General features: G+C 39.0%; 1 protein-coding gene across 2 annotated transcripts in view; it reads right to left on the bottom strand.

Annotated features, from left to right (window-relative positions):
• LOC127583280 (segment polarity protein dishevelled homolog DVL-1-like) overlaps window positions 1-13,192 on the bottom strand; it is a 121,319-nt gene that overhangs the window by 57,255 nt on the left and 50,872 nt on the right. For both annotated transcript variants that reach the window (XM_052039064.1, XM_052039065.1), the window contains exon 4: window positions 5,683-5,807. In XM_052039064.1, coding sequence (XP_051895024.1) covers window positions 5,683-5,807 — 125 coding nt within the window. The remainder of the gene's footprint in view (window positions 1-5,682; window positions 5,808-13,192) is intronic.

Below are 13,192 nucleotides of genomic sequence, written 5' to 3'. Positions count from 1 at the left end.
TTAAGTTAGTATGAATACATTTGCTCACTGTGCTTTCTTCAAGCCCACGAGTTTTCTGCCAGTTCAGCCCCATGTGGCAGATCTAGACTTCAACTCTGTTCAGTGACAAGCTTCGGAGAGTTTTGTTCTTCTTATACAGACCTACCCACCAGCCACTGCCACCTTTAATACAGGAACTCGCTGTTCAGAGCTGTCAGTTCCAGAATCTTTCAACTCCATTCAAAGAACCTTCCTTTACCCAAACTGCAAGCAGAGTTAATCTATATTAAAACAGTGATCACAATTCAAACACTTCACTGCTGAGATAGAGATGAGATAAATTAATAAGAAAACATTGGTTTTTTTAACTTTTGGAAATGTCACCAATTATTTTAAAATTTTTGAGAAACTAAGACCCAATATACAGAGCAACACCAAAGATTAAAAAAGTACAGGAAACAAAGAGCAATCTTCAGCTAATGGCATTAGCAACCAACAGTCTTGGGTTTTAAAATCCCATGGATTATTGGAAGCAAAAACAAAGGGGAGAAGCTCTGCATGTTTTTAAGATCACAACACAGAATATGGCAAGAAACTGACAGTATGGGGAAGCAACATTTTAAAGAATGAAGAGGTGAATGTAGGACCATGATTAGGATATTAAGGGGAAATCAGTGTAAATTTGGAGTACGGTTTGACACTGTACAACAAGTCAAAAGATATGAAAAAAAATTCACAAACAGCTAAAGAGCATGAGATCAGTCTCTGCATATTCCATAGGTGAGGAATAGGTATTTTGTTAGCCCTGCAATTAGGATAAACCACAGACCACAACTGTAGGTTAAACCACGGCCTGTAATTGTAAACTAAACTGTAATCCTGTAACTTGGCACCAGAGTTGACTGCATACATTGTTGATACTGGACTCTCACCCTTATGTTTATTTTCAAGTTATAATCTTAACTATGTTTGCACTGGGATCCCGGCCTCCTTGATCATTACAATATACGTCCAGGTTCTCTTTGGACAGGAGTCTTGGATGATGAGAGTACTTGTGAACTACTCACTGTACTTTGCCAAGAGTAGGACTGTGGAGGGATTGATTGCACAATCATCTGCTCATCAACTGCATAAACCATAAGGCAAAATCTGATGCCTGCACACTTACAGCTGTCTCCAAAGGCATGTTGTGCTGGTAAGTAGGTGCAAGAGTTAAAATGCAACATCACACTAAACAACATCCACAAATTTCCATAATCCATGAACAATTAGGACTACAGGTTGTGAAAAGGCACGGAGTTGGGAAGTCTGCATGTCACATGTGGGAGAGCAGAATGTATAGTTTACCAGCCAGCGGAGCATCCACAGGGAGAGCGCAGCGCGCACATGGCATCTGCGCTGCTTGAAAATGTCATTTCAGCATCCTCGACTGAATTAAAAATACATAATTTTTCGACATTCAAGGTTAAAGGGTAACCTTTCAGACTGGCATAAACCTGGTGGGGCAAATGCTTTCCTGCTATACTCCAAGGGTTTATGACTTCAACTGATTGAAACTTGTAATATACCCACATCAAACTTCCACTACATCAATTCAAACCCTAAAATCCAGCTGAATAATCTCAGTGCAGTATTGAGGGAATGCTGGAGGGCTGAATCCACTATTTTCCAGTTTAGACATTAAACCAGGACTCTATGTCTCAGGACTTCCTGTTCGAACTCCGTTTGCTCACAATCCCAGAGCACTATTTCACAACTGAGAAGGATGATTCACCCTAGAAAGCTAATCAACATTCCTTCCTCAAAAATAAAGGTTCAGACTCGAATACCTATTCCTCCCACTTACGAACATTCACCCTAGTATAAGTAATCATAACAAGTTAATGTGACTTCCTCTCCCTCAAATAACACACATTCTATGAACACACATCAATCCAGTGTGATTCAGTTACCTTCATGTAATGTACCATGTGGTATGATTCTCACCCTGTTGTTCAAAAATCCACTTTGCTGAGAGGACTAATGCTGTGAAGGAGGACGTGTTGGATTAGGGTCTAAGTTGCTATTTAAATTGTTATTTTTCCTGTAGTTTAACTTTCTTTATGCTTGCTTATATGTTTGTATAATCATCCGTTTGTCTGTAAATATTTAGTAGACTTGTAGTATAGTTGGTTCTGTACCTCTGTAGTTTCTTTGTAAGCCTGAGATGTCACAGCAGCTTTAATCGAGACTATCTTTTTTGTTCCTATCAGAGGAGACTCCCTTATCTACCCAGCTTGAACTAGTTTGCAGTATAAAGGGGAACACGAGGTCTCCAGTCCTTTGTTACTCCTTGTTACTTCTTATTTATTCTTCTCTGCTGATACTTACTGTCATTTCTTTGGTATGAAAATCTAATAAAATGGCTATAACCAGAAGATTTGCGCCTCATTCTTTACTTCTGAAGAACTTTCTGGACCATATCATCTCCAGATCCAACAGACATTACTCCTTATTCATATTCCAGATTACTTTTGATGTATATCTCCCACAGTTAATGGGGGTATGCATAACCAAGTCAAAGTGTTCAATAAGCGGTGCGCACGAGAGATATAATACTTTAGTTCAGCACTAAGGGAATGCTGTCTGTTGGAGCTCCTGTTTTTCGGAAAAGATATTAAACTGACGTAAAATTTTGATATCATTCTAGGCTTCTGATTGAGAAATTTAAGAATTGTATTGGTTACCAAACCTGTCAAGATTCAATCCTGATTCTCAGTAACATCTCAAAGCTCACTTATAAAGAATTGCTTTGGCACCTGCCAGATTGCCAAACAGATGACGTTCAAGGTAGTTTACTGGACTGGGTAGCCAGGCAGTAAAGCGCATTCAGAGAGAAAAGATAAGGAAAGAAAATAAATGGAAGGATGCTGAAGGATAGTGGGTAAACAGAGGAACTAGGGTTCAAACACGAATAGGTACATAATATAAATGGGCTTTAAAATGTGACATAGAGTGCAAGAGCAAACAAATAATAAATTTATACCAATTTTCACTTGAATCAGTTAGAGACTATATTTTGTGGCCCCGTAACCTAACTTTCTATGTACAAGGTAAACTGTGGCTCAGTTGATAGTCCTCTCCCCTCTTAAGTCAAAAGGTTGAGAGCCAAAGCTCCATTATATGGATTCAAACCCCAAAATCCTAGATGACACTCCCAGTGTAGTGCTAAGGAAGTGCTAAATAATCTGATGAGCATTAAACTAGGCTTAAATATGTCATCTCAGGTGGCTGTGAAATATTCCAGGGCAATAACTTCAAAGAAAAACAGGATGTCTTACCCCAGTGCCCTGACCAATATTCATTTTTCAACAATGATCAGCAAATGGATTGCCAGAGCCTTTATAATTGTGGTATGTGGAAGTCGTGCTACTTTCCTATTATGATACAGAGGGAGGCTATTCAGCAAAATGGGTTTATACTGGCTACCAGAAGAGCAAGCCCATCAGCTCCTTGCCTTCTATTATTTCCCTTTAATTGTATGATGTATTCTCTCTCAAGTAGCCATCAACTTTTGTTCTTTTGCCACTTAACTACACCAAGGGTAATTTACAGTAACCAATTTTTCTATCAGCATATTTTTTGTGATGTGGGAGGAAAACAGAGCACCCAGAAGAAACCCCAGGATATTTGTCCAGTGAAAACTGGCTGCCGTGCTTCCTTCACTGCAACACCGACTATGCTTCCAAAGTGCTTATTTGGCCAGAAAACACTCAAGAACATCCTGGGATAGAGAGAAGTTCCAAAATATAGCCTTTTCTTTCATTGTTAATCTAAATTAAGCAGGCATCAAATAAAAACTCCCTCAATGGGTTGATGGGTAAATGCAATAGTTGTGCTTTTTGAGCTGGAAATACTTGAGCACATTGCCAGTTCTCGGCAGAGCTTTGATCATTTCATTAGCTGACAGGTAACCTTTGGCTTCTGGGAGATGCTTGATTGTCTTGCGGTATTTGGAAGAATGTTCCAGGTCACTAGCTGAAGCCAGGCACAGATTTTTAATTCCTTCTATGTAGCTATAATTACTAAAAAGCTGCCCTTTTAGGGGATAGGGTGTGTGTAAATGGATTGATTTTGTGTGTTCAATTTTTGCTGCATCTTCTCATAGTATTCACATTGCGCATTGGGAAAATGCAAAATCGATGAAACCACTGCTTTACAGCAATTTTCTTCGTATCACCTTGTACTTGTTATGTAGTCTTTATTGTTGCTTTGGCATACATTAATAATAGTGAAATCATGGAGCAGGGGTGATCACATATCAGAGGAAAGTGCTCAGATTTGGTCATCAAATGGGGATCTCACATTTTTGGGTTATGTTTGGTAATTTCACCCAAGTTTCCATTCTTCACAGAAGCCAAGATAACCACAGTTTCTAACCAACATGATGGGAAACATGATGATAAAGACGAGTGCAGATATATTATTTATTGGGCAAAATATAAAGTATTTGATGGTACATGGGTATGACCTGTGAAAAAGATTGATCAGTGTCAGTTATTGTCAAAATATATCATATAATGTTAAATCAAGTCTAGCCAATCAGATAACTCAATGTTCACTCAACCAATCACAATTTTTGGTCTTTAGTTGTGATGCTCTTTGGAGGTGCAAAACTGTGTGGATATGATAGACATAAGACTTAAAATTATACAGCTAGATATCATAGACTAGCCAGCAAAGGCAACAACATTCTAGGTTGAGATTTCTGTGATTATATGGCAAAATATGTTTAATAACAGTCTTCAGGGGGTTAATACGATAAGTAAATAACATACATCTTTCATCAGACATACTAGCTGTCAGGGTGGGAATGCACTAAATAAACATTACAAGCAGTAATAACACAGCAAAAATGTTGCTGTGGTTGTTGACAGCTCCCATCTCACTCTCTTTGCTCACTGATTAGCACTGTCAGGATTCTTACACAGTGCCACGATTAATGACTTGTAACTAGACTACAGAATAAACAAATTAATTCATTCAGGGCTCCTAAACCTTGCAGGTTATGATGTGGCAATTGAGTTTCTCAAACAGCAGTGAGTGAAAGTGACAGGCTGGCAATGGTTGCAGCTCTTTCTCCATTTATGTCAACATCAGGAAGGAGATGGAATTTCCTGCTGTTTCAGTGTTGTAAGAACTCTGGACTCCTGCTCTGGCTAAATAAACTGAGAATATTAATAAGCTGGACAGCACTATAAAGGTCTCCAGTTGGGTCTCTGCTCTTTGTGTGCAAAACTCCTATCTCCCAGCATCATTTTTTCCGCAACATTAACTGGTTCACTGGGCTGCGGCTGTCTGACTAAAAAGCAGAATATAAATTTTCCAAAGACTCTTCTACAAGTGCAATTGAGTGAATGAGAAAATGTCACAGGCACAGGTTCACCTACTGAAAGAGAGCAGCTTCTAATTCTACAGGTCTAAAGACAGCCACAGATCACAAAACATCACCATCCATCATTGAGCAACTTCTCCGTACTGCGTGAACTACACCATTATCACATGTCAAACCTAAGCTGAGCATCATCAAGCTGCACTGTCAGCACAGCAGCAAAATCACCAAAGCATGGACATCAATGTTCCTAAATCTCAGAACCTGCAGATCATTACCTACTGTACATTCTGTTGCTCCAGAGTCTCGTTGAATTGCTAGGTTTAACTCACCATCATTGTGTATCTCCCGCTCTCTATTCCTTCGCCGATGCCGGTCCCGCTCCCGTCTGATGCTCAGGATCGATTCTGTTCCAGTATCATTGTCTAATCCGTCCCGGCTGCCAGCAGTGTTAGCGCTGTAATTAAACACAAAATACTGAAGATCAACAGCAAGCACAAGGAATACACAGGCATTAGAACTGGTGTACCACCTGCCAAATACAAGATGTATCACTTGATCATACTTGTTGACAATTCACACAGAAAAGGTATGAGCACATTGTTGAGGCAGCAGAGGTAGGTTGGCACGTGGTAACCAGCAGCATACCATCAAGTCATTACCCACAGGAGGGAATTAAGAATGGAGCAGCAGGGAAATGTGAAGAAGGAGAGACTGCAGTGAGTGGAATGGACAAATGTGAACACCAATCTTGCAAATTCTTTTGCAAGAGCCGAACAACATACAATCTGTCACAATCTCAGCATGTTCCAATTACATCCAATGAAGAACTTCACAGGCAATCAAGATATTCCTGAGTATTGTCACTGCTGTAGTGTATGAAATGTGGGAGAACATTTTCCCATTGCAATATCCCAATAAAAAAACAAAGTTATAGTGACCACAAACTACTTTTTCTCATACTGGATTGATGAATAAATATTAGCCTGGATACCATATACTAGGGAGAACTTACCTGATCATCTTTAAACTTCTAGTTGAAAGAAGAGGCTGGGATTTGATTCAATGTCTCATCTGAAAGATGGCACATCACATTGTGTAGCATCTCTCAACCTGCCTTGGACTTTGTCTCACTTATGCTCTGGTGTCTGTAATGTAACTGGACTCACTGACTTCTGCATACACAAGTGCTCCATCATTTAGGTAGCACTGACTACACAATGTTAACTGAATGACATTTTAATAAAAGATCATTCATTAAGAGCATCCTCTAAGATTAACTTACTCTCTTGACAACTGTTGAGCATTTACTGGACATAAACCAACATTAATTAAATGGTAAATCTCCATTAATGATTTCTGTTACCTGCAGGTACAAGTAATTCAGTATGACTGATAGGTTTTAACCACAAGAGAGCTGGAATCCTCTTGGCAGACAAGCCTGGAGCAGCAGAGGTTAACAGGGCTCATTTAATTCAACTGTTTCACTGCCCTCACCATTTTTATTTCCTCTTTAAATTTCCACGATTCCAATAAACAAGACTGAACGAAAGGGAATATGTAACGAACCCAAACATCTCTGAGTACACATTGTTCAGATTTGCTGCTAGAATTCTGTGTGGCCTAGCTCAGGAAGTACCTGCATAAAATTTCTCTAAGGCTGAAGATGCATATAACAAATGGTATGATTTATTTAAAATTCTGTAGCAGGTTTTCCATAGCTAATAGAGAGTTCTGCACAACTGAACAATGTCTGCTTTGTATTCATAGCCCAATAAGTAACCATGACAACACTGGCCTTCACCCTTCACATGATCTTAGCCGTGGAGTGAACTTCAGAAAATTCATTCACTCTCAAATCAGTACACCGTAGCTGAATCATGCGAGTAAATTTAGAACAAACAAGATGCATACAGTAATGCTCATGTCATGCCTGTAAATCTCCTCAATATCCAGCCAATGTAACTGAGGCATTTATCATTTGTTCTGCACAAGTACTGTGGAATCAATGGTAGTTCTATAATCTTCCACAGTTCAATGAACATGTGCACCATCCAGAAAGGTAAAACATGCACAAACTTTTACAATAGCACTTAGGATGTACACAGTACCACGCAGGAAACACAGACCCAAATGTATATCTGGTTTATTTACAATTCTTAGACAGTGCACATGTACATATTGATCTGCACATGATCAAATACATAAGTGACTTCCACACTTATTAACATATACAACACTTCTTCCCATTTTAAGAGAGTGAAACTGGAACATTTACAAATTTAACTGTTTTGAATTCTCTGATCTTCTAAACTATTGGTGTTGATCTTGGAGATTCAACAGATATTGTCAATGCAGCCATCCTTCTCTTGGTTAATTGAAGGTGTCATTTAACATTCTCCAGTCGTGTTCCGCATCAACTCTTCTTCACCTATCGAATATGCTCCCGAAAACTACAAACTCATTTTGTCTCACTATTCCTTTGGATATCTTGTGCTACAATCAAATGGTCTACGTGATCATCACCAAGTCTCTGACCTATTCTTGTGAGATAAATCTTGGAACCATATTATCTCCACAATTTCATCAATATTCTACTTTTCATCTGCAACCTGCCTGGAGGTCTCAGCACACAAACCTGATCATGAAACCCAAATCTCTTCCCTTCATAGAATAAATCATGATATGGGCTTTGTTTCAATTTTCTTTCTTCTACCTTCTTTTCCAAAGAGTTGATGCTTCATATTAATATTTGATCTGTAATCAATGACTTATTTCATTAGCATCTCTTTCGGAGTTTGTACTGATTTATCAGCTTCTTTGAGCCTGTATGATAAAGGAGATGGGAAATGATAGTTAAACCCATTCCCTTTCATGAACTGTTCCAACTGAAGTAACCAAATCTGCAGACCATTACCTGACAAACACACTTGGGAAGATGTGTTACAAGATTAGATCCAAGCTCTTCCAAGGTGCATTAAATGGTACTTCATGACCCCACATGCTCTGCCTCAATTAATTTGGAATGGCTACCCACCAACACCAGTAAGTAGTCCACACATTTCTTGTGGACATAAAAGACTGGCCTTGTGGGCCATTTCTACATTTGGACTAAAGCTCTCAGTGGTCTACAGTCTGGCAGATTATGCATCAGGTGGCTAGCCTTGTTTATGTCAAGTTATTGACAAAATGAGCAGCTACTGTGTTCACATTAACAGTCTCCAAATGCTCCAGTGAAGTTCTTCCATTATTTGGTTTCATAGTTTTTTTGTTTACATGTACAAACATATGAATTATGAACAGGAATCGGCCACTCAGCCCCTTTAAGCCTGTTCTGCCCTTCAATGAGACCATGACTAATCTGATTGTAACCTCAACTCTTCTTTGCTGCTTAACTTCAGAAACCGTTCATCCCCTTGTTTATCAGAATCTATCTACCTCTGCCTTAAAAATACTGAAAGACTTCCATGGGTCTTTAAGAGGAGTGTCCCAAAGTTTCATGATACTTTGAGAGAAAAAATTCCAGTCATTTCTCTTAAATAGGTCCCCTTATCATCAAATAGTGACTTCTGGTTCAAGTTTCTCCCTCAAGAGGAAATATCCTCTCCACATCTACACGATCAAGATCCCTCAAAATCTTTTGTTTCAATCAAGTCCCTTCTCCTGATCTTCAGCAACCTTTCCTCAAAAAACAAAAGGCCTATTTCAGATAATAGTCTTGCAAATCTTCTCCAATTGCTTCTAGTGCATTAACCTGCTTCCTTAAATAAAGAATCCAATTTTGTACACAGTACTCCAGATGTGGTCTCACCGATGGCCTCTAAAACTGATGCAATAATATTCTGTTACCTTTCCTAATTTTTGCTGTTTTGGATTCTAGTTTTTTTTGCCAATTATTTAAGTCACCCAAATCCCTTTGCATCTCAGAGTTCTGCAATTTTTCACCATTTATTTTTTCTCCCAAAATGGACACTCAGTTTTTCCCCACATTATACCCCATTTGCTAGATCTTAGCCCACTCTTTATATTTCTTGGTAGACTTCTTATTTTTTTTCACAAGTTATTTGCTCTAGAAGTTCAGCTAAGTGCATTGTGAAGTGCTCACACTACATACATTGTGTCAATTCACCAATAATTACTTGAGCCAATCCTTCCCTAACAGCTATCTGTTTATATAGCTTACTACTCTTGGCAACTTCACTTTTTGACTATTATGAGAAACTGTATCATATCTGACCAAGGGTTTACATTATCTTACAAAATACATATTTATATTCAGTGTGCTTTAAGCAGAAGACGTTCTGCTAAATCAATTGATGCAAATATCTCTGTCCATAATTGAGCTATCTTCCACTGTATCAGTGTTCACATTGATATAAACTGGTCATCAGCTTCAATGTTATGCAGTTTTTCACTGTGACTTTGTTATCCGTTCTTCCCTACTTGACTGACGTTATTCTGCTGGTCCCTTTGGTTCTAGCCTTGCATACTGAAGCCATTTGCCCTTTTACAGATAAGGCATTCTGCTACTCTAAACTGGCATACTCTAAATTGACTCTTTAACTTGTGATGGGTGGTTGCATTGGTAGCAGCTTTTCCCCCATCTCATTTCTCATGTAGCACTGTAGCTGCCACATGATCACTCACTGCATTAATACTTACATTATGCAAAGCCCATATCTCTTCAGTATTTTTGAAGCCATTTCCATGAATGTATACATATCTGCTCAAATATCAAATCTCATATATTCAATAATTTAAAATGAATTTGCTCAGCTGTTAAATTATACACAAAACATAGCCAGCAGCATTTGATTATGGAAGGATCCAAAATTACAATGTCACAACAAATGCTTTGACATCACTATATGATGACAATCATCTGATCTTTGGTTTCTGGTCCTGAATCTGTAATTTTCTACAATCTCCAAGCATACTGGATTAAAGTATTTTGCAATCTGTCCAGCACTTCATCAAATTAAAAATCTTTCAGCTTGCGTGGTGCCAGGCAGTCTGCTGAAATAGCACAAGTGTCTGAGCCTGTGTCTATTAGTAAGATTGTTTTCTAATAATCTCAAATGGCTTCATTTTGAGCAGGTACCATTCATCTTCATCCTCAATTTGAATGACATTATTTGCCCTTGAAAGGCATCTCCATCCATAAGAATCAAAGGGAAGGACTGCCACAAACATCAAATCCATAAGACATGAAGGGCTCCAACAATTTATTATTTTAAGGTTCCCAGATTAGGTCTCAGCTGCCACACTTTGATAGTTGCAAGGCTCAACTTGATGATTCATTCACCAGTTGTTAACTCTCATGTCCCATTGCTTCCCATCTGCACATTAAAGTTACCATGACTCATCCTATGATCACAAGTATATGGCCGCTCTATGCGTTCGATGACTATTTAGGGAAGCTTCAATTTTATTTTGCTGCCAAAGTATTAAGAATACCTTCTTAGTGTAGTAACATGCAGCCTGTGCAGTGTAATATGTGAGAAACAAAGATCCTGGACACGTGGAGTAATAGTAACACCAATTGTTAGAAATCTTTCCAGTTATGTAGGGGTCAAATGGGTGGCTGTTTGTGTTTCCACACATAGGTACGTCCAGAACTAAGGAGCATAAATTTAAAATATTCTCCAACATAATCACATAGACTTTGGGATAAATTTCTTTACAAGTTGACAAGAACGTGGAAAGCAATGCACACGAAATGATCGAGGCACCAAGCATTGATGAACAGAAGGGAAATAAAAAATAAAAACTGCTGTAAATATTTGAAGGTCATTGACCCAAAGCATTAATTCTGTTTCTCTCAAAGACCTAGCTCACCTAGAGACACAAGAGCAATAAACAATCTGCTGGAGAAACTCAGCAGGTTGAGCAGCATCTGTGGCAGGGGGAGGGGCCAAGGAACTGTTGACATTTCGACATCAGGACTGATGCAGGGTTTTCACCCAAAATGTCAACACTTCCTCCCCCCCCCCCCCCCCCCATGATGCTGCTCAACCCACCGAGTTCCTCCAGCAGATTGTTGACCTAGTTGACCTACACAGTTTTAGCTTTTGCTATTTTAATGTCAGGTTTTCAATACCTATAATATTTTGTATTTAAGAGAACATTCACATACAACCATGGGAAAGAGAACAGAAGGATAGGACAGGGTGGGAAGAGATAATTAGAATGGGAGGAACTCATGAGGAAGATGACATTCAACAGATTGACCAAAATATCTCTATGCTCTGCATGTGATAAATACAATTTATCCTTGTGATCCTTAATCAATCCTTGGGCAGGATAGAAGGGGAAAGATGGGGGAGAAGGGCAGGAATTCTCCATATCCCATTCAGTGAACAGTAAAGATAAAAATGGATGGAAAGTTGTCAATCTAAGTCTTTGCTCTCCACAGCACTGCTGCTAGATTTCTGGAGTTGTCAATAGGCAGAAAGGTGCTAGCTGCTGCAATGGACACATTCCTAGTGGAATCTGGCAGTTTTATGGAAAAGGGCACTCTGCCTGACCTTCTCCTTTGCACAAGTGTATATATTGATCTGGGGTCTTATCATGCCTCTCTACACAATAAAAGACGTAGGAGCTGGGACTAGAAGATCAAAATTTATTTTCTTCCCAAACCATACCTGTACATCTATTTCTCAACCTTCAGCTGCATCTCTCAGACTCTTGGTGATGTTCCCATTCCAACCAATCCACGTATTCCAGTAAAACCATTACCAGTGTAGTTTAATATGGAATCATATTGCCATGGTTCCTACATCTCAACAGTGACTACATTTCCAAACTACTTCACTGGCTGGAAAACACTTTGCGAAATTGTCATGAATGGTATTTTGTTAATATTAATACTCATTTCTATTTGGATGCTGAAGACTGGAAATATTACAGAGACACAGTGCTTGTTAAGGAACATTGCTGACTTTGGTTTGTATGCAGGAAAGGCAGTAACTCCATCTGCTAGATTTCTGGAATTATTATGGGAGGGAGACACTCCTCATGGTGTCTCTGTCCCATAATAACTCCAGCACAAATAGGTTCAGGTCAAGAATTGGGGCAGGTTTGCATTGATTTTTCAGCGAGGATGACACCTTTCACCTCACTATGTTGTGTTACCTGTCAAGGGGTTAGGAGAGGAGTGCTGAAGTACCTTAATTATAAACCAGACGTTCAAAAAGGTCATCAGCCTGAATTATTTCTCTCTCCACAGATGCTACCTGATTTGTTGAGTATTTCCAGCATTTTAAGTACTGAATTCACCAATCCTGGTGTTGGTGATAGACAGATGGAATGTTGACTGGTCAATGTTTGGGTATGTAAACAGTCAGAATGGACATGCAGCACACAATTATATTTGAATCAAAGCAGTAAATCTTATATTATCTAATGTGAGTAAGAACGTGGTAAGGTGCTATGTAAAAGCAAGTCTTCCTTTCTTAATGCCCAGAAATACATATCTTACATGTATGGATTTTATAACAAGTGTATTTAACTGGAAGGAGCATAGATCTGACACATTTCGAATGAAACAGCTTTGAACACAAGCATAACATTTTTTAATGAAGCAGAAACACAGGAAGCACTTGGGTCAAGGATTCAATGTTCCCACATCGCCCTCCTATGGCCTCACCTGGAATTTCCTTTATCTAGTTTCACACTTGCTGTACGATCAGCAGCACAAAGTTAACCAAAAATCCAACAAAATCTGACAGATAACTCAGCATCAGACTTTGACATGGTCAGAATAGAGGATCAAGTGGCCAGTACCAGAGACACGTTTGGTACAACCATCTGAAGTAGTACCCCAGATTCCAGTTATATACA

Source organism: Pristis pectinata, chromosome 26 (assembly GCF_009764475.1).
Source record: "Pristis pectinata isolate sPriPec2 chromosome 26, sPriPec2.1.pri, whole genome shotgun sequence".
NCBI lineage: Eukaryota > Metazoa > Chordata > Chondrichthyes > Rhinopristiformes > Pristidae > Pristis > Pristis pectinata.
The sequence above is the reverse complement of the archived record's forward strand: the minus strand, read 5'-3'. Positions and strand labels throughout refer to the sequence as shown.